This window comes from Passer domesticus, chromosome 7 (assembly GCF_036417665.1).
Source record: "Passer domesticus isolate bPasDom1 chromosome 7, bPasDom1.hap1, whole genome shotgun sequence".
Lineage (NCBI taxonomy): Eukaryota > Metazoa > Chordata > Aves > Passeriformes > Passeridae > Passer > Passer domesticus.
In genome coordinates, this window is record NC_087480.1 from 39,032,125 (window position 1) to 39,054,370 (window position 22,246).

Genomic DNA, 22,246 nt, shown 5'->3' on the forward strand with positions numbered 1-22,246 from the left:
GGCATTTCCTTTATCATTTATGGCATGAATTATTCCCTCTCACCCCTCTGTCAAAGCTGGAAGCTGATTCCAGCTCCCATTCACACCCTACGTGAGCTCTGCCCAGGAAGTTTTCTGACCAGGATACGGGGATGTGTCAGGTTTGTGTGGCTACAGTTCACTATTGTTCCAGCAGCCTGTGACCCCCAGTAACGTAAGATTTTCCTCTGTCCTTGGATACCAGCAGCCAGCCACTCCAATAGGAAAAAACAATCACAGGCACTTCCTTAGACAAGATGGTAACTAGGAAGAAAAGCTGCAGGACAAAGCTTGTGACTCAAGCTGTATTTTGTCACAGCTCTGAACTCTGTTTTATGTTTGTTTGGGGTTTTTTTGGTGGGGGGGAGTTAAGTGAGAAGCCCAGCTAGAGAGCAGCTGTGTGTTTTAACTCCGTGACATGGGAAGTGTGCTGACAATTAACCAGTTGGCTACTGCAGCAATCTCAAAGCTGAATATTAGAGAAGTGTTGGATTTCCCAAGCCACCTCAGGATGAACAGACATAGGCACCTCACACTGTAACACTATTTCATCCCTCACACAGAGGTTGGGTTTCCTTTTAAAAAACAAGACAAAGGTCACTGGTGAGCCTCACAATATTATTGATAAGCATGAGAGGTGGTGAAATGTACTGCACATAAATCCCTGGGGCACCTTACAGTCTGCGAGGACAGAAAGAGAGAAGGGAATGGTAACTCACCAACAGCTTCTACTTCTTGGTTCTGAAACTGCTTCAAGAGGTTCTGCACCCTACTCTCCATGTCAGAATTGGGCATATTGTTCTTCAGATAATCCAGCAACTTCAGCAAACACATGTAGTCAGGGGGCTCCCTGAAATCCTCCGAGCACTGATCGAGCCAGGCCCGTAAGACTGATGCTATTTCACTGCAAGTAAACAGAGAGAACACACTGTTTGCACCCAGATGGAACTGAGTGTACCTGAACCCACCAGAACAACAAACACGAGACATTCCCAGCCCACCTGAGGTATCTGTGCTGAGCTGTACCACAGACATGTTTAACAACCACCACACATTACACACACCAACAGCAAAACAGAATTTCTTCATTCCGTCTTGGGCCACTGGGATAAGCTCAATGTTTGCACCACAACCACTCCCTGGGACGTTGTGGGAAAAGAGCAGAGAGGAAACAAGGTATTCATGGCTCCTTCCCAGTGGAAATGCTAAATCAAATGCTTCCTCTGGGGCCTTTCACCAGCTGCAGAGTCTGGGGACCATACTGGAGCTGCATATCCCAACACACCGTGTTCCTCCTTATCTACAGCCTTGGTACAAAGCCTGCCTGCTCGTGAAACTGTGGCTTTCATGCAGGAAAAAGGGGAAAATCCCAAACCTAACCCCCACAGGCACACACAGTGAGTGGGATTGTCTCATGTGGGAGGAGAAAACCCCTGCTGCAGCAGCAGCCTGCCTGTGCCAGAGCCAGCCTGGGAGTGCCAAGGAGCTGAGCCCAGGAGCACAGTGGTCCTGCTGGTCCCAGTGACTGAAATGTATCAGCAGGGTCCTGACTTCACCTTCAGCACAAACCAAGGAGGGGCTGTCAAATGACAGCAGGCAAAAAGGGTGTCCCACTCATGCTGGCAGAGCAGGGGAAGGATGCCAAGGAGCTGTGGGACCACTGGATCTTGTTCAGGGAAGTTATCCCAGACTTTCTTAGTACATGCAGCTAAAAGAACACCAACCCATGGTGTTCTTTTAGCTGCATGCACTAACAACACCAATCCATCTGCAGACTGAGGGGGATGAGGGGAAAGCAGAGCTGATGACTCAGCGTGGTTTCCACCCTGCCTGAAGCAGGGAAGTGGGGGAAGTGATCTGTTTGTTTGCTTTTCCTGATTTATGTAGGTGTTCATCCACACCCATCTATTAGATTGGTACTTAGATACTGCACAATGTATGTTTGTGGGAATGCCCTCAGATCCTACATTTGCAGGGATTTATCATCATTTCAACTTGATTTTATAAGAAAATAAGGCAATTTAAGCTGTGGTTTTCCAGAAATAATTTGCAATGTTGTTGACCATTTTCAACTCAGTGTAGCAAAAATAGAAAATTACTAAAAAAATAACCACTTTTCTTAAAACTTTAAGCTCCTTATTTCAGAATAAAAGGCACAATAAACACCTAAACTTCCTGAGAAAAAGGCCCTGAACTTTCCATGTCTCCAAAACCATTCCTGTATCTCAAGTCTCTTCCAGCACAGGAAACTCTCCATTAGAGCTGTGTACAAATACTGGCATATTCCTGCTGCAAGCTGGGAAACCATAGCAGTCTGGGTAACTCAGCTGCTCAGCAGCATCCAAAATAAACCAATAGTTAAGACAGAGAAAAGAGAGTTTCTCCCACTTTGTGTCTCATCTGAATTGTGTAGGTTTTCCTCAAAACTCAACTTTTAATACCAGACAGATTTCATACAACTTGCATCCATTTAAGTCTGTTGTTTCTTTCCCTTCTTGTTCCGATAATGTGGCAACTTTGAATTTTCAGTTAAAGTATTTGGAAATCTGTTGGTAACATTCTTTGGTTAGGCTTGCTGACAGGAGAAATGCTGGAATTACAATTTCAGAACTACTAAAAGTATTTACAATCTAAAATGAACATGCAAACACGTTCTGGATTTCAGGATTCACTGCAAGCTGTGACACAGCCAACAGTGCCAGACCAGCTCCACATCCCAAGGCCAGGAAAGACCACAACAGGTAGATGCTCCTGGTGATGCTCCCAGACTCTCCCACCACGCTCCCAGTTTCAGCTGTCCTCTCCAGCCCCACACACACCCAGAGTGCTGTCACAGAGCACCAACAGTCACAAACACCACTGTCCTATGCCCACAGCATTTCCCTCTCATTCCCACCCCAGGCAGGGAACACTGTGCCTCACTCCATGCCCAGATGTGCATTTTTCCTCCTGCTCCATGCTCCTTTTCCCCACCCACATCACAAACCATCACACCCCTGGTCCCAAACACAGCTAGGTATTCTGTTCCTACAACCATGGGCCAATTCAGCCATGATTTGGAAGGAGGAGCCTCTCACCAGGGCAAGTTTTTGTGCTAATATTGTTCACACTCTCTACACCAAGTTCAGTTTCCAGAGGCTTGGTTGGTGGCCACTTTCTTAAGCTGAACAATAAACAGAGTTTAAGACAGACACAGTCTCCCAGAGCAGGGTGAAGAGTTCACAGCTGTTACAGACACTGAATTTGCCAGCAAAATCATTTCAGTCAAGAGGGGAAATAGGAAAGAGAGAAGAGGTACACTGTGCCCTAGTGATCTCCTGCTGCCCAGCTGTTCTACTGGAGTGCCAGGGAATAATGCAGCTTTCCAGAAATGGGCTGGACACTTGCGCGTATGTTACAGTAGCTTTGTATTTGCTGCCCTTGCAAAGAAACTCTCCATGCTCGACAGACAGATAGGAACAGGGGCCTTCCAAGAGCTCAGACAGGAAAGGAACATTACAGACTACATTTTTCATGGGTTGACTATGAGCTACAAATTCTTCCTTTCCTGCCTATACAAAAACTCCCAATGCTTAACTCCTGTGCTTCTGGCTACAGACTCCAGGCTCTGCTAAGCAATGCTTTCAAGTCTCACATCTATCAGAAACCCTTCTAATTTCCACACCAGCTCTGATTGGAGCCCATCTCTGAAGGTTTCAGTCTCCAAAACCTACACAAGTAGGTGGAGAAGTGTATCTGAGCCTGTTGTTCACAAGAACTCACCCACCCCTCTGCCCATGAGCTGCACAGAAGGTGACTGGGCTGTGGCAGCTCCAGGTCCAACAGCTCTGTCAGCTCAGCAGGGCACAGTGCAGGTGGGAAATGAGACCCTCCCACCACATGGGAATTCTCCATGGCTTGTCTCTACTGGGAAGACAACTCTAACAGTCCTGAGAGGATCTGATAGGAATTAAACAAAGTGTTTCACAGAATCACAGAATTAACTAGGTTTCAATTAACTTTGAAATCATCTAGTCCAACCTATGGCATCTCCTCATCAACTAAACCATGGCCCTGAGTGCCACCTCCAGTCTTTTTTAAACACCACCAGGGACAGTGACTCCACTGCCTCCCCTGGGCAGACAATTCCAGAGCCCAAAGAATTTTTTCCTAATGCCTAACCCAAACTTCCCCTGGCATAGCTTAAGACTGTGTCCTCTGGTTCTGTCAGGGGTTACCTGGGAGAAGAGCCCAACCCCACCTGACCACAGCCACCTTTCAGGGAGCTGTAGAGATTGATAAGGTCACCCCTGAGCCTCCTTTTCTCCAGCTGAACACCCCCAGCTCCCTCAGCTGTTCCTCACAGGGTTTGTGCCTCCTCTGGATGTGTTTGAGCATCTCAACATCCTCCCCAAACTGAGGGCCCAGAACTGGACACAGCACTCGAGGCGTGGCCTCCCCAGTGCCCAGTACAGGGGAAGGATGATTCCCTGCTCCTGCTGGCTGTGCTATTCCTGATCCAGGCCAGGTCCATTGGCCTTCCAGGCCACCAGGGCACACTGCTGGCTCCTGTTCAGGTGGCTGTTGACCAGCACTCCAGGTCCCTTTCTGCCTGGGCACTGTCCAGCCTCCCTGTCCCCAGCCTGTAGCGCTGCAGGGGCTTGGCACTTGGACTTGTTAAACCTCAATTTCTGACCAAAAAGGCAAAAGTGGTGTTTTCTTCCTACCACAATTATTTCTAAAGAAGGAGAAGAGAATCTCAACACTTAAGGAGAATAAGGGGAACCTCAGTTGAAAAAGAGGTTAAATGATTAATTTCTTATGAAAGTCTGTAAGAATGTGCACAAAACTAGCTATAATTTGCCAATTGCATAGTTAAGTCCATTTAAAAAATACTCATTACAGATGGTTATTCCTTTTCCTCCACTGTCCAGGCATTAACTCTCACACTTGCTCACACAGACTAAATTAAGTCACCAGTATTTTCTGTTTTGCTTGCTAAATCAGGGGTAAAATGTAAGTAAACCACAAGAAAAGCCTACCCCAAGGGCAGCTTCTCACACCCACTTTGTTTATAAATACTGTCCTGATGACTTTCAACAAATGATCAGCTCTGTCTGATTTGGAAAAGCCTTTTTCAATAACATATGGGAGACTTTTGTTGGGAAGCACATGAAGCCGCTAAGGGAAGAGCTCTGCTTGCTGTTATTTGTTTTAATTGAGATGCCAATCATTATTTTTCTTTCTAATTATTCTTTTCTGCTTGGTTCTGCAGCTTGTTTTCATAACTCTCCCACACTTGCACTGCCCTGTGTTTGACTCTGCTTCTCATGTAACCACACTGGTTTCTGATGTTGTTTGAACTTCATTTGCTTTACTGGAATGAATGATTGTTGCTCTCCCAAATGCATCTTAAGTGCTCCCCACCATGGACTCCCCAGGCATCAGAAGCTTCCAGTCAATTTTCTTCCATTTGTCTCACATTCCTTGGGTGTCTGTTGTCCTGGAGTACAATGTTTCAGGCCATTTTACTTCTGCAGTGCTGTAACTCTGCACATCGTTTTCAAGTGGAGCTGTTTGGTTCAGAAGGAATCAAAAGACATGGGGTTTTGGTCAGGCAGATCTCAATGCACAAAAAGCCATGGGAGAATGTTTGCTTGTCACTGAAAAACTCCAAATGCTGTGGTACCACATTGAAGGTTTTGGGTATTTGCTATTTTAATGAAGGAGAGGAGAGGTGAACATGCAAGACATGCCATGTGGTCACTGGGTAATTCCTTAGTTTTCTCTATTCGAACTATTTCTCCCAAATGCTGTGGAATGAAACAAGGTTTCAGTTTAGCTTCAAGGTGCTTTGTCTGTGGTTTTCAATTGTGCCACATTTCAAGTCTTAATAACAAATAAATTCCACATTTTGATAATAAAGCAGATGCAACTGTGAGCTGACATTCAGACAAGCAAAAAAGCCCCAAGTATTTTGATTCATTTCTGTGCCCTGTCGTCCATCTGAAGGAAAGCACCACCAATGGACTCTAAACTAGCAAACCAAAGCCAGTAACAGAAGGAAACCACAGCCTTGTAGTTCAAGAAGAGGCTTGAAATAACTTTTTGCTGTTACTCAAGGATTCAAAAGCCACAGCAGTACTAATGCTAGACCTCTGGAAAACAAACAAACAAATAATCATGGTCCAAGTCCACAGACCAACATGGCAACATGCCTGCCTCTCAAAAAACCTTTCCTGCAAATAATGCCAGGTTTGTACTCCTGTATTTTTGAGTAAGGTCTCCAAGGAACTAGATTCAGTTGACATTAAACTAGGCTTCCCCAAATGCAAACATCACAGGCAAGCCTGGACTGCCAGCCTGGATAGCTTTTTGTGTGTCTGGACAGAAAACCCAACCTCTTAAAAGAGTTAACTGAGGAACTGGTGTGCCCCAAAGAGAGATCAGGCAATGGGGTTATCACCAAAAGCATTATTTCTATCTCCTGGGCAGTACACTTGACCATTTGGGGAGGACTGAAGGCCCCACACTGCATCAGTTGCTTGCCTTGCTGACCCCCTTCCCAGAGTACATAAAGGTGCTGAACATCTCGAGGAGGTGATTATCCCACTCAGGTTTCCCATGACTCTGCCTGATAAGATGCAAAGAGCCTTCACATCAGACATGAGTAAGAGAAAGAACTACTTTTTGCTTTACTTTCTTTCTTCATTTGCTTTTCATGAGGTGACATGTACCAAACAACACATTTGAACTACACAACCTCATTTAAAAGGCAAGAACACAACTGAATTAACACAGAAATTTTATTAACCCCTCTTTAAATCTTAATGCAATTCATCATGCTGATAATTCATTTGTGTTTAATGTATATATGGTTTTATTCTGAATTGTCACACACCTTGGTGTGTTACACATTTTTTTGAATGTGAACAGAAGTCCTAAGCTAAAAACCATGCAGAGAACACAGAAGACTCCAAACACAACAACAACATACAATGAGAAGGCAAGTCTGTCACCCCTTGACACAAAAACATGCAGCATGAGACACAGAACAAGGCAATCTTGTTGATATGATAACATGAAGAACAAAAAAATTACTTATAGGAGGCAGAGGGTCAAACAAGCTACTCCTTTCAACTCTCTTATCAGACAAATAAGAGACACAGCATCACATTTCTGGAAACACGGACTCAAGTCCATCTAACTCAGAAGTTTAGCTGGAATATATGACCTTTTCTGGATGTATTCTTCTGTTACCTGTGACCATGAACTGTCTGAGTGAAAGTAGTGAGAAGTGTGGAAAGCAAGTTACTGAACATGAAAAGCTGAGGTGGGTCCTGACAGGGAATGAAAAAAGCAGGTTGTTTGAAGCTTACAAAATTTTTCACAGTTTTGATGACTTTATTCACAGCTTTAAGATCCAAGGTATTTTGAAAAGTACAGTACCTTTGTTTAAACCACATATTAGTCAGATCCCTGTTGAACAAAACAATTTTTGACCACTCCAGCAGCCCAAGAAATGATAGTAAAGATGTTCAAGGGAAGAGGAGAAAATCCCCTTGGCAGAAGGGGTCCTAGGAGGGCATGTTTCTGAACACAGCTGAAGTGATCTCGGGTCAGTAACAACTACACATCACTGCAGCAGTCTGGAATCAGCAGGATCTGGGAACAGGAGGGCAGGCTTAAAGCTCCCACAAGTCCCTCTAACAAGGCTGTGCCACAAATGTGCTCAAGCCCTACTTTAGGAGCTGAACACTGAAGCAGTTACATAAATACCGTGTGGAATATTCACATAATTTTTTTAAAAATACATCATATACATCAGGCATTCTCCTCAAAATACATCACATCACCTGTGGGCTTACAGTGCACCACAGAGGACAATGTTCCTTCCACACATACCCTCAGTTTTTGCTTCCCCTCCTTCCTTCGGGCTCCATGAGGTACTCAAGGAGTCATAAACTCTCCTGCAGTTGTTCTTAACTTCTGCAGCATTTTTTTGTGTCAAACCAATGGAAATGCTTTAAATTGCATCCCACTTCTAATGGCCCAACTGGCTTTTTAAAGCCTCTGAGCTGCCACGACAGGAGTCTGATGAATGCAGAAGGTCTCTGGCCACAGACCACAGGATTCCCCATGAGATATTTTTCCTCTGAGAAATACAGAGTTAATGGCAAGAAATAACAAGGCTCTACTGCTGATTCCTCCTATTTCTCTAAGTCATATAAAACCAAGAGCACAATTATATCATGTTTCTGTTCTATGAGAAAAGAGGGCAAATGCAATTATATTGGAATTATCCCAGACAAGAGAAAACCTGAACTACCAGAAGTACACGTTTCACAACAGGACTACAAAGCCAAACACTTTCCAGATACCACTAATCATACCTAAGAGACAAGTAGCCAGAGCAACTGAAAGCAATGGAAACTTTTAAGGAAGCAAAGTGAATTCATATTCATATGGGATCTGTTTAAACATGTACATATACCTGACAAATAACTTTCTGACTTCATTGTTGAACTTTTTATAGACACGGGTTTGAGTCAAGATATCAAATTCACATATAAAAGGCATCTTGTGAAGGCCAAAGGATCAAAATCAGCTGTTCTGAGCTACATTGATGAAAAATCTGTCAGACAATCCACCAGAAGTTGAGCTACCACAGAAACAGGACCACAGGCTTTATCCATTTGTCTGTCCCTGGCTGTGCAGAGTTGTGTGACAAGAGGGAAGGAAGCACAGATGCAGCAGGAAGCAACTGACAAAGCTGGTCAATTGTATTTATGTCAGGAGGAAAATACTTCCACTAAAAACAAACAAAGAAACAAACCAAAACAAGCACTCTCCTACTAAATTGCAAACTCACCAGCAGTTATAACTAAAAACTGATGCATTTTGCCCAAAGCCCAAGTGACAGAGCTAACATCAAGTTTACTTTCACCCCTTTTCTCTCCATCTCATCATCAAAGTCCTGTGGGTCCATAGAAAGGCAGCTGGGGATTAATCCCACCACAGTTTATACTAGTGAAACTAATTCCTCACCCCCAGTATAAATCCTTCAGCTATTCTGCAGGAAGGGTACAGCTTCAGCTCATGTTTTATGACTGAGATCAGGAAATGTCAAATGGTTTGCCCAAAGCTGGAAGAGACCCTAGAGCTCAGTCTGGATGGAAGTGTGGGAACCACTGACTGACTGTTATTGCTTCTACCCATGACACAATGCTGCCTCCTTGGTGCCTCTAACCAAGTTTTAACTACCAGCTGTTCTTTGAGGAGTTCTCATGGCAAAATGGGAGCAGAACATTTTACCAGTCAGGACAGACTGAGGGTTGAGCTCCTATGTCAAGTTCCATGGGGCAAGAGGAACAGAAAACCAGTAATGCTGACAAGAATCAAGCAACCATCTTCATTCTGCAATCAAATATAACCGTGCATGCCACAGTGGATGCAAACCACAGATGTCAAAGTACAAATGCTGATGACCTAAGGCACATTTTACACCCAATGTCTAAAGATAAAACCCTAGGAGGATAGCCAAACCACCTTTTTCTCATTTAAACTGCAGTTCAAAACAGCTTTGCTATTTCTTTTGCAAATGAGGATGACCTCAGAATTTAAATTTCACTCTAAAAGCAGCACTGTAAATCACAGGGTACTAACAGAACAGATCCATGCACACACGTTGCCTGAGTCACCCTCAGCTTTGATCTGCAGGCATTGCTGCAATGACCAAAAAAAAATCACTCATAAGCAATAACCACTTACTGCCACAGATAAGGCAGAGGAAACAAACACTCCTTGTTTGTTTAATCAGCAAAATGTTTGCCTAGATGTGTTCATCTCATTTTTAATTCCAAAACAATTTCCCTGCAAAAGATGCCTGGATTGTATTATTGGATATGTTACAAGACAATTGGCACTTGGCCTTTCCACAAGCTTGTTTAAGCATGCAAACAGTGCTGTGAATTTGCAACAGAAACAACAGCTCTGCTGCTTGCATCCCCCTCCAAGACCAACCCTGTCTGGGGCTTGCTCCACAGTGCAAACCCATACTTACGCCCTGAGTACCATCTCAGATTCCAAGGAATTCAGGTTTGCCACTTCTCCATGGCTTGAGGTCTCCAGGTTTCCAAACCTGAAAAAGGAGATGGATGTTTAGAAGAAACTCAAGTGAATAAAAGCAAAATCCCAAATAGCATCATTCATATACACAATTACCATACACAACTATAAAGCACTTCCAGCTCCAACTACAAGGAATCTTAACAGGTGGGCAAAATTAAGGACCTTAAAGATTACTTCATTTAGGAGGGAAAAAAATCCTAAAGAAACAGCCAGTATCTTCCAATCGAATTTGTTAATTTATATGGAGCAGCCTGCACACAGGAGGAACCAACCAGAACCGTGTCTTTGCTCACAGCTCCAAGACCCTTCTGCCTGTTTTCACTCCATCCTTTCCCAGGGCAATACTCTAGCGTGCAAAGAGACTGTGACACGAACACCTTCTCCAATACAGCTCCTGCGTCTCTAGCACCTGCCATTCCCAACAGCTCCACGTGTTATTTCAAGGTTTCCTAGGTGTCAAGTGCTCACTTTGTGCCCGAACTCCTGATATCAGTGAGAAAAGCCCACAATGCTGTGAAAACACGACTGGGAATGAGGGAACCTTGGGCACAACTCCAGGAGTGCCAAAGGGAAATCTCTTACCTACAAGGCACAACCTTGTGCCTTGCAGGCAGGCTCATCCACTTCATTTTCAGCGGGAGTGCCCATTGTTTCAGATATACAGCTCCATAATTATCCATGGCTCCCTACAGGCAGGTTTAATGAAGGTGAACGATTACTCACGGTCCAGAATAAGACAAGCTGATTTTATCCAGTTAAGTTTACACATCTCAATTAACCTGAAGAGTTAAAACAAGTGCATCCTTATGTGCTTGTGCTACAACAACCTGGTAACACCAGACAGAAAGAACACAGTGAGCTGTGTCCCCCAGGATCGTGTCAGAACTATCACAAATTCATTCAAAAACATTTCAATGGATGGAAGTGGTGATAGTTTTATGCTCCCCTCAAGTATTGGTCTAAGACTTCGCATGTAAAGGCACTTTCCCCCCAGCTAGGGAATTTTTAAAAATTAGATTTTTATAAAAATTAGATTTTAAAAAATTTTTAAAATTTAATTTTTTAAATTAGATTTTTATATCCGGTTTCCAAAACCTGCAGTTAATTTTTTTGAGGAAAACTTATTGAGACGAGTCCCAAAGTCACTGTTCTACTATTGAGTGAAATATTAAATATGTCTTTGCAGTACATCAGGCACTTGTGTTTAAATCCCACTAGAAAAACAAGCTGAGTTTTACAGGAGAAATCCTTAAAACAGCAATAAAGAGTAGGCAGTTTTCTGTGCAGAAGTGGAGAAAGATGTAACGCTTCCTCCTGTTGCCAGATGTAAATCTCTGCCTATCTCTCATCTCTCCATGAGCAGCAGGTCATTAAATACGGGTTAGGAGGAGTTAACACAAGTGATGTGAAGAACAGCCTTTCTGCAGCCCTCCAGCACTCTGTTCTCACCAGCTCCCGCACAAAGAGCCTTTCACTGCCCAGCCTTGTAGGAATGCTTTGCATACAAAAAGAGACACGAGAAACAAAAGGATCCTGTAGCTCACAGAACTTTTCAGCCTTGCTTGGCATTTGGGAAGTTACAAACTGCACTCAAAGGGACTGACTAAGCAAATGAGACCAGAATGTAATGGGTAATACTGCATGTTTAAATACTGGAAAAAAAAGTGGGAAATGCATCCCTGCATCTCTGTTAAGAGGGAGGGAGGAAAATACTCTGGATAACTCAGAAATAATAAGGAAAGCTGGTGTCTGCAACAGCCTCAAACAAAACCCTAAATAAGCTTGTAAGCATTGAAAAAAAACAATTTGGAAGGCCAGATGCTCAGAAAAAGTAAGGTGGTTTGAATCCTATACACATGGAGTCATGGAAGTGAAATCACTTCTCTAGCTGAGCAGACAAGCCACCTGATTATGAAATAATAGATGCCACAGGACAGCAGTGAGTCAAACACCACACAGCTGCTGTCCCCAAACGTGTGGCTCTGCTACTGCAGGACCCATTCCTTCAATACTCCCCCTCTGCCTCCTCTCCATTTACCCTGCAGCAAACCATCCTCCTGCAAAAGGAATGAATGGGAAACATAAATCCAACTCGTTCTTCACTGTCATTACCCAGCTCCAGCTCTCCCACCAGTCAGTCTCAATTCCCTCCTCTGTAAACTGCTCCAGACAGACTGGTTGCTACTTTCCCTGTGCCTGTGCCAAGCACAGCACAGCACAGCTCCACTTCTGAGCAACATGGTTATCAGGGCAAACTACATTATGAAGAGAGGAATTTGGCCTCCTTCTAACCTCATCTGGATAGCTAACCACCTCTGGCTTCCATCACACTTTGGAATACCCCCCTGGGAATACCAAAGGAACCACACATCCAGGGCCAGTAGGAGCTGCTCTCCTTCCCTCCAGAACTTCCATGGAAGGCTTCTACATCAAAATGCCACCACGATCTTTTTCTTTTAACTCTCCCTGCCCCCCTTGTACCAAACAACGAGAAAATATCAGAATGTACACTGTTAAAAGCTTGGCAGATTTCCAAAGCTGTCTGCTGCACTTGGAAGCCAAACTCCCATGAATGCTAAAGGGATGTGGATGTTCAATTACTCCTAAATAGCTTTGGAAACACAAGCCATCCCACTCACTTCTCAACACACCAATCTATGCTCAAGATTTTGTCTAGTGACTTCTAATCTATCTTAAAAGAAAACCTTTATAGGCTGAATTTGGCTGAAAAAATTAATAGGGCTTCTGTCTCAAATTTAATCAAAAGCAAAAGGGTAATGTGAAGTCCTGGAGGAAAGAAAATTTAAAAATGCAACAACCAGACTTCTAAAACTGTTTCTAAAACTAAAGTTTCTCTTAAGCACAGCATCTGCTTTTTTATTTGCTTCCCTGACTCATGGAAGAGCACCTCACCTGCTTTTGGACACCATAAATGCTTCCTGCCCCAAATTCAGTCAGCACTGCACTGCTTAGACAGGATACTCTGCAGACAGCATCAAATGACCAGCAAGTTTCCCCACACATTTAGGGTACAGGATATGCACATTTCCCAGCATGTTTTCCCAAGAGTCCCAGGACTTTTTGTGTAAGCTGGGTTGGTGTAGCTCTAACACTTTCATCAGACAATTCTGCAGCACTGTATCCACAGCAAATCCAGCAGAAACTGAATGCACTGGGCTTGAGGGTGATCCACCTTCCACAAATACATTGTGGAGGAGGTTTTACAGTGAGTATGTCCCTACCAAATAAAATATCCTGTAAATGATGTGGATGCTGTCCCCTCCTCCTCTCTCCCAAGGAGCTGTTCACCTGTAAAAAGCTGGAAGGGCCTTTTTTGATCAGGTCACATCACTGTTTTCCCCTGGACCAAACAACAAGAGCTCAGCACTTCTAATTGTTCCCTTACTCCACAACCCTGCTCTATCCCCAAGAATAAGAGACAGGGCTCAAACTCTTCAGATGAAACTAAAACCAACAACAAATGCCAAAACTGTACTGCCTTTGGTTTTTTTAAGAGACTGCCTTTTTCATTATTACTTCACTGGCACACAAAACAAAACACAAATTACGCATTGACACCCACTTTTCTGCACTCTGATTACTAACAAGTATCACTAAAAACAAAGTTGAAAAAATGCAGGCTCTGGGCTACTTATTCTCAATTAATCTAGAGATGAAAACCAAGCTGGTTAAAATCAATTACTATCCATCTTTTTTCAACTGTTTTCCTTAAAGCATCTGGTTTTCTTCACAAGTCCATATTCCTCAGCTACATGTATATCATTCTAACTTTTATAGCTTAAATTTAATCTGTATTTTCTCCCAAGCCATAAAATTCTAGACTATCCATGATACACAAAAAGCCAAGAGAAACATCCATGCATTCTTAAGCACTACACTTCTATGATTTGTGAGAAGGGAAGGAAGTGTAACCTCCTAGGATTTCCTGTGCATCCTGTCATGTATTTAAAAAGGCTGGGGATGATGCTGACAAGATCAGGCAGCCTGTTCCTCTGAAGGGGATATTCTAAGTTGCTCAGAGAGGTACACAAGCCAGCAAGATCAAAAATAGGCTCAGAAAAGAGAGTTCTGTTCTATTGAGACAGTTCTCTTGGGCTTTCCTGCCCTCTCCAGACATTTTCACCTCTTTATATCAGTGTGAGAGGAGGAAGGCAGGGCCAGCTTCCTTAGAGCCTCAACGTTTTTATATTCCTGTACATATCCACTGTCAATTTTTATAATTTCTCACATTCTGAACCAGAACTGGGATGGACTGAGAGATAAAGCACAGAAGAGTCAATGTGAATGTAACCAAGTCTGCTCTCCAGGATGGCTGCTCTTTTCTCACCTGACTGCTTACCTGACTGTCAGGTTATTATTATTACCTTTACAAACTGAGCCACACACAGCATTCCTACAAAGCAGCCAGGATTATAATTTCCAGATAGAAAAGAAAAGCACAGATAATTTATCCATGCCTTGTTCCTTATCTACCTCGTGGGACATAGTACAAAATTAAACCCTAGTACAAAATTAAACCCTAGGAGTTCTTATGCCCCTTCTCTGTTCCAACCACTTCATGCCAGAGCAATCATTTCTGTGAATCACAGATTTTGAAAGTGCAACAAATATGACACTCCCAAAATAAGAGCACCCCTGATGCAGCCATGTCTCAGTTAGAATTTAGGGTGAGAAACCAATGCTGTGTGTTCAAAGCATTTATGCAGACATTTATGCATTTATGGCAGCTGCCATGATTTAACAGTCTGACCATAAAAGCTATTCTTATAATATTTAGCAGCTCTTGGGCTGTCTGCAGAAATTTATGGCTGCATATTCATGTGACATAATAGAACAAGAGTGCAAATTCTTTCTTGGGTTTGTACAATCTCTGCTCCGAATCAGCAGCCCCCAAACAGGAGAGACACGACTAAAAATACTGGTATCCAACAGAATTTTGGAACCTATTCTAGGTATGACGCTGCAGCCCATGCATTCTGTTGGGTTTTGGAGGAAACTTGAATTAATTTTGCTGTGTTGATCCAGTTCTTCAGCAGCCAGACATGCCACACTGTCCTTACCCATGCTTTGATGAGTGCTGGGATGTGAGCAGCAATGCATTTACAGACTGGATCTTTATGCTGAAATTCTGGATTTTGCAGTGTTCTTGACAACAGGTTATTAAATCCATGCCCACTCAAAACAAGGGAAGAAGTTCCTGACAGCTTTCCCCTGTGGTGTAAATGATGGGTCTATTTCCACTGGAAGTTTCCACAGCAGTGGCTCTTACCTGTCCAGAAGAAGCTCCAGCACTGCCCTGGGAGAAGCAAAGGCCCTGTATGTTGCAAGGAAGATGCTGATGTAGGAAAAATCCGCATCTCCAAAAGCTGTGAGAAGGTTCTCCACCAGTTTCTCCAAAGTTCCAGCTTTTATAGCCCTGATTTTGGATGTTTCATACTGCCTGACAGTGTGCTCTGGGGGTAACTGGTCTCCTTCACCCTACAAAAGGAAACAAAAAGCACAAAAATCAGGCAGGAGACAGGTCCCTGACACAGATTAAATCCTATCTTTGCACAGGAATTGGCCATCACCAGTTACTAAACAATTTTGTCAATTTTTGGTGCTCTCCAAGCACCAAATACTGTATCAAAAAACGGAGTTTTTAAGTAACTTTATTTTAAAACATTTCTCTGACATGCTCAAAAAAACATTTTACAGTGTGACCACTATCAAGTTAAGTCATTATTCCACCATATATTATTATCTAAAAGACAATCCATCATCTCACAAAGAGTAATATTACTGAAGGAAATAAAAGTGGTAATTCAGTGTTTCATTTAACTTCTGAATAAATATGAAAACTGACCATAGCTTAACAACTAGCACTTGTGATTCCCTTGCTGAAAATAAAATTTTTGGGGTGTCACACAGGACCCAAGGTCAGAACACATTTGGTGCAAAAACATTTCAAGATACTTTTGCAAGGAGGGTGTCAAACTCATCTTGCAAACAAGGCATTCCAACATTCCCATTTTCTCTTAGAGATTCCACCTGGCACAATATTTGTCCATAAATCTAGAATTTGGGATTGTGTGTGGCTATGTTTTTTAAACAGCATTTTAAATGCTCACATCCTGCTTTGAGTCTGAAAGAACATTTCCTTAAATTGTGTCATTATTTAGAGGGCAGTTCAGAAAAGTATTTTCGTGACTCTATTTTGTAAAGTATGTGGGGAAAAAATGGGATTATAAATAAAAAAGGTCCAATATTTACTCAAACACCTTGATACTGAGGGCACAGACTGTTAATGACAGTGACTACCAACCCTGGCTCAGGATACTGACAAAACACAAAGGAAAGAAAATAATCTATTAGGAAGATAATTTAAAGAGATACCCCACCCACTTCCTATTTACATCACTACCCTCCACTGCTTTGGAATTGTTTCTAATAGACATCCTTTTCAGTTTTAAACAATATAGATGTCTTTAACATCATTGTAAAGTTCTGTCACAAATATTATTTACAAAGCTCTGCTATCTCATTTCCCAGCTTCATGAGATCCAACAAACCCTTGCTGCAACATTAAAATACAACACTACTGTCTGTATTTAAAAAAAACCCCAAAACAGACTAGACAGGGAAATACTTTGCTACATTTTGTTCCATTGATCTTTAAAAGGTGTATAACTTGTGATGTGTCTGATTTAAAGATGCAACTAGAAATATACGAATTATGAAAATGAACTAAAAGTGTATCTGGAATTACATCTGACACTGTCATTACAGAAAAATTATTAACAGGGTATGTCACCACTACGTAACTCTCTTACATTCAAATTCTCCTTAAGCAAAACTTGATTGCATTAAAAAAAAATGCAATTTTCTTGCTAACTCTTCATCTTACAATTGTGATACACTTTTGAAAATAACTAGTTACACAATACAACCACTATCAGACAGGGAAGAAAGTGTGAACTGCTGTATTTAACAATTTTTGATCCAGCAGACTGCCCCACTCACAGTGTAATCGTTTATGGGCATATTTACTCAGGGCACATAAAACCCTCTCATTCTCCCATGTTAGTATATTCAAAACAAGGGCAGAATCTGCTTCCAAGACTGATACAGACACAGAATTTTCCATTAATTGCAACACTACAACTTCCCCAAGACATCATGTTGGGAGAATGTTAAAAAGAAACAAAACCCCCAAAAAATTCCACTAAAGCTAAACAAAACCAACCCAGTTTCTGAAAAACCTAAAACTTTGTCAGCAAAATATCAGACTGTTAGAAATCATTGTGAGAGTTCTGGGATTGCTTGTATTTGTATTATTTTAGCAATTCTGCCTGGAAGTTTAAAAGGAAAAGGAACTTGGCAGACAAGCTCAATAACAGGCTTTGAGAACAAGACCTTGTGGGCTGAGTTTCATGCTAACAGGAAACTGCTCAGTCTGGATTTAATCAAGAGGGCATCTCTTCACTGACACAACCAGGCTACCCAAAGGCAAAGGAGTTTTCATGTTTGCTTTGGAGCTCTCTCCTCAGAGGAACACTCTACTTTTTTTCTATTGCCATGAAAAAAACACTCCTAAAACTCTGCAATTTCTGACAGGCATGCATGGTGACCACTGCTAGTGGTACCAACAAACAACACCAGTTTTGCACTGTTTTGGGTACCCAAAGAACAAAAAAAGCTCTCCAGCTCCTCGTTGTCTCCTTCAGCACCGTGTCCAGTGGTCTAAGAGGGACCTAGACATCTCAGGGCTTCAGTTACATTTTGTTTGTCCTCTAAAACACACAGATATGGCATTTTTTAATCTAATTTATGCCTTTTAAAATCTCATTTTGATTTTTCAGGCAACAGACTGTAACCTTGATAATCTGCAAGTGTAAGTGATGAGCAAGCAGCATCCTACAAGACAGAGAGCATCTTTCAAAAGCAAACACAGAAAGATTAAATGGAGGTACATGCTTGAAAATCCTTATTTTCTGAGGTTGTGTGTGTACTGATGTAGTGTAATTCCAACAACTTTACTAACCCTTGGCTGTACCTTCAGGGGGGCCCACTGTCTTTAAGGTGATCATCTTACAGCTCTACAGCACTAAACATTACCTACGTACACAGTTCTTGGTGAAACAGGAGACTCCGTGCCCACCAAAACACATCCAGGCTGAAAAGCTTCCTCCAAACACTACCTGTTAAGCTCCAGTGGGAATGGAAACTAACTATAAACACCACCAGCACCTAAATAAATGCTGCAGCCTAGCAAGAGCGATTAGAGAGTCAAGAAAAAAAGGAAAGTCAAAACTGTGATCAGTACAGAACCAGGCTGCTCCCCTAACACACATACAGAACTGCAGTCATTGTCTTAGAAATATCACTGGAAAGAATTGCTCTCACCCAAAAACCCCCACTGCTCTGCACAGGTTTTTTCCAATGCAAATATTATCTGTTGAGATTCTGGAAGTGAGAATAGTGGAATGGAGTCAATCTAATTGTTTTTCATTACGCAGACTGGAAAAAATACTAAAACAACTGGGATGAACAATAAGCAAAGGAGGTAGCAAATATTCTTCACACTCAGTCATTTGAAACATTACCACTCCACTACAGATTTATCAGAAATTCTGCAGTTATTTTCAGGAGTATCTAACTAGCACTTTAAATGCATTTTTACCAATTTTGACAGATTTTAAATGCTCTTCACTTTCCTTGAATCTTACAGCTTTTCCAGATGGAGAGTTTTCCACTCTGTTTTTATTAACTTACTGGACAGACACCCTGTGCTAGAATAAAAGTGCCTCAAGTGCAGCAACTTGTACATTAACTCAAAATAAAGCACTCTAATCAAGATTCCCACTGTTTGTCTAAATATGAGTCTGCTTTAAACTTCTGAAAGTAGAAATTAGATGATCCTTGTGATTTTAACCTTTTTTTTTTTTCACATTGCTTCCTTACACACAGGTTCTCCAACACATGTCTTTAATATCTACATTCATCCTTGGGGGAAATTTTTAAAAAGGGGGAAAAAAATCAAATGGAATTTGAAAAGCTGAATTATGGTACTCAAAAAGCTCCAGAAATATAAGCAAGCATGTCAGTCTAAGAGAAGAAAAACCTCAAATACCCTTCATTTACCATGCACATCACTGAGGAAAACAGCAAGACAGATGAAACAGAAGTTGTTTAGCTGTCTCAGTCAAGTATTGTGGTAAAGAACAACAGCAAAGACATGAACAACTTTGGTGGCAAAGCGTTTCCTTCCAACAAAGACCTCGATGGAGTTTTTAACTGAGCGGAGGAAGCGCTGCAGGACAGACAGACAGCCAGACCCACAGCAGCTGACATTCATCTGCGCCACTCCCAGCTCCGCCGCAGGACCGCCAGCAACAAAACCCTCGGAGAAGTGGCGATTTTGCCCAAACAATGCCACATAGCAGTGCCTGGGTTAATCTTATCAAACAGTGCCACAAATATTTCAAGTGGTTTTGGGCCAGGCCGTGCCCATCCCCGCCGCCCCCGCCCTCAGCTCTGCGGGCCCGGCGGAGTCGGAGCCCTGCGGGTCCCAACGCTGCTCCGGGCCCAGCGGCCGGCACAGAAAACAGTCTGCATGAGGCAAAACTGCGAATTTGGGGCAGAATTTCCAGCCTAGGAAAACTTCATGCCCAGCTGCCAGCACAGAAAACAGCCTACATGGGGCAAAACCGGGAATTTGGGGCAGAATTTCCAGCCTAGGAAAGCTCTGTGCCCAACAGTCTGCAGGGGCAAAACTACGAATTTGGGGCAGAATTTGCAGCCTAGGAAAGCTCTGTGCCCAGCTGCCAGCACAGAAAACAGTCTGCAGGGGCAAAACTGTGAATTTGGGGCAGAATTTGCAGCCGAGGAAAGCTCCATGCCCAGCTGCTGGCACAGAAAACAGTCTGCATGAGGCAAAACTGGGAATTTGGGGCAGAATTTCCAGCCTAAGAAAGCTCAGTGCCCACCAGTCTGCAGGGGCAAAACTGCGAATCTGCAGCAGAATTTCCAGCCTAGGAAAGCTCTGTGCCCAACAGTCTGCAGGGGCAAAACTGCGAATTTGGGGCAGAATTTCCAGCCTAGGGAAGCTCTGTTTCCTGCTGCCAGCACAGAAAACAGTCTGCATGAGGAAAACTGTGAATTTGGAGCAGAATTTCCAGCCTAGGAAAGCGTGGCTGGCAGTGCAGGCCTGGGTGGCCAGCGGCGGATGTCCTGCAGACAAAGGCAGATGCTTTTATCCTACAGTGCACTTGGAAATGAAATGAAATAAAATTACGCCAGAGCTCTCCACAGAACTCTCTCCACTTCAATAACTCTCATTTCCTCGTTTTGGATACTGTTAAAAAAACAAACAAACAATAACAATACCAAACCAAACAAAAACAAACACAAACCAAACAAAAGAAACAAGAAACACCAAAACACCCACGCAAAGCCATAATTCTGCATACTGACTGCACCCAACTCAGACGCCAAAATAAGTTTATGAACTCTTTGCTAAACTCTGAAAAGGAGGGGTATTCCTGGATTTCCAATGCTCCGCCTTTTTCCTTTCCTTTCTTGCCACATAAATACCCATTCTTGGCAGCGACCCAGAGTTTCCAGGACCAATTAATTCCATGATCATGACACAAAAGGCATTCTTGTTTTCTCCGAGCTCACAGCCTGGCTGGTATCTGTCTGAAGCACTGGCAAACAGTCACAAAAGCTGTGGGGCAGATTTGGAGGGGAAAAAGAGAAAAGGAAAAAAGCTTCTTACACAGATGCTGCTGCTCAGTCAGAACCTTTTCACTCAGACACCTTGCAGCTACTTAAAGCCACTCTGGGCAAAATAAGAAACAAGTTCTGTGGTGCTGAGCTGTGCATTCTCACACCTTCTGAAGCGATGCAAATTTTGACTCATTTGGATATCGGTGAATTTTGTGGGACCAGCTCTACATCAATTAAAGCAAAAGTAAAGAAGCCTAATTCACAAATCACCTCTCCCTGCATGCATCTAAAGGAGTTTCAGCAAGTGCATTACTAAATTGAGTCTTCAAAGACCTTTAGGTTAAAATGGCTTTCTGCAGGTCTTATAAGTGTTGGAGCTTATCCAGCCCTGGGAACATAGAAATTCAGAATTTACCCGCTCAGAAGCATCTGTGCAGCAAGGAATGTAGCCATATTATTCACAGAGAATCAAGTCACCCAGGAGGTTCACTGTGCAGCATACAAGGTTTTTAAAGAAAGAAAAAAAAAATCACCTGAACAGCTCCAGATCTCCATCTCTATCTTGTATAATTTATGCATTTACCTTTTCGTTGCTTCCTACCTACAATAAGCTCCCTCTCACCTCTCTTGCTAGAAAGACTTTTACCAAAACCAATACAAGGCTTCTCACCCTCTTCTCTCATCTCACTTGGTGTCATCACTGAGTTAACCAAACCTGAATCATCAGATTATTGATGTTTCTTTTTTGTTTGTCATGTTTCACAGATCTGCAGTTCACCACAACCTTGTTCCCTCTTAGGCATGCCAGGGATGTATTATTTTCATAACTTGTATTATGAAATATTCCTTGTGGTGGTTTTGATTGGACACTGAAGTTTAGCAAGTTCCTAATTTTAAACTGAAAAGAAAAAGAAACCAGTAAGTCAGGTAAGACTCTTAGTCATGTGCATCTTACATTGTTGGAGGTATATCTGTCATCAAATGACATTTGCTACAAACACTCTTGTAATCCAGTAAAGAAATGTGTCCCGTACTAAGTACCTTTCCAAAGCCCTTCTCTATTAGAAGAAAATTATTTGTAAAACTCAGTATCCTTCTCTCTTCAGTGCCCAGAAGCACCAAAATGTCCAATCTCCAAACCGAGCAGTAAATAAATATTCAAAATAATAAACAGCTAAGTGAACAGAGCACCAGGATGACGGCAAGGAAATAGGTTTTAGTGCCCATTTTGGCAGTACAATCAGCTCATTTTCTAAAATATTCTGACTTCTGGAGCCAAAGGAAGTATTACAGAGTGTCACCCTGAGAGACGAGCTCTACACAGCCACCTGGGACTTGCACAAAGCAAGCAGTAATTAATTGTGAAAACTACTAACAGCTTTTCCAG

The 22,246-nt window shown here is 42.5% G+C and overlaps 1 protein-coding gene across 5 annotated transcripts in view; it reads right to left on the reverse strand.

Annotated features, from left to right (window-relative positions):
* Window positions 1–22,246, reverse strand: part of RGL1 (ral guanine nucleotide dissociation stimulator like 1) — a 54,066-nt gene that overhangs the window by 17,613 nt on the left and 14,207 nt on the right. For 3 of the 5 annotated variants that reach the window (XM_064427807.1, XM_064427806.1, XM_064427809.1), the window contains 3 exons: window positions 15,419–15,627; window positions 10,061–10,138; window positions 738–922 (listed from right to left, as the gene is read on the reverse strand). In XM_064427807.1, coding sequence (XP_064283877.1) covers window positions 738–922; window positions 10,061–10,138; window positions 15,419–15,627 — 472 coding nt within the window. Of the gene's footprint in view, window positions 1–737; window positions 923–10,060; window positions 10,139–15,418; window positions 15,628–19,272; window positions 19,565–19,827; window positions 20,044–22,246 lie in introns of those variants that run through there. The other 2 variants (XM_064427805.1, XM_064427808.1) reach the window with 2 other exon arrangements.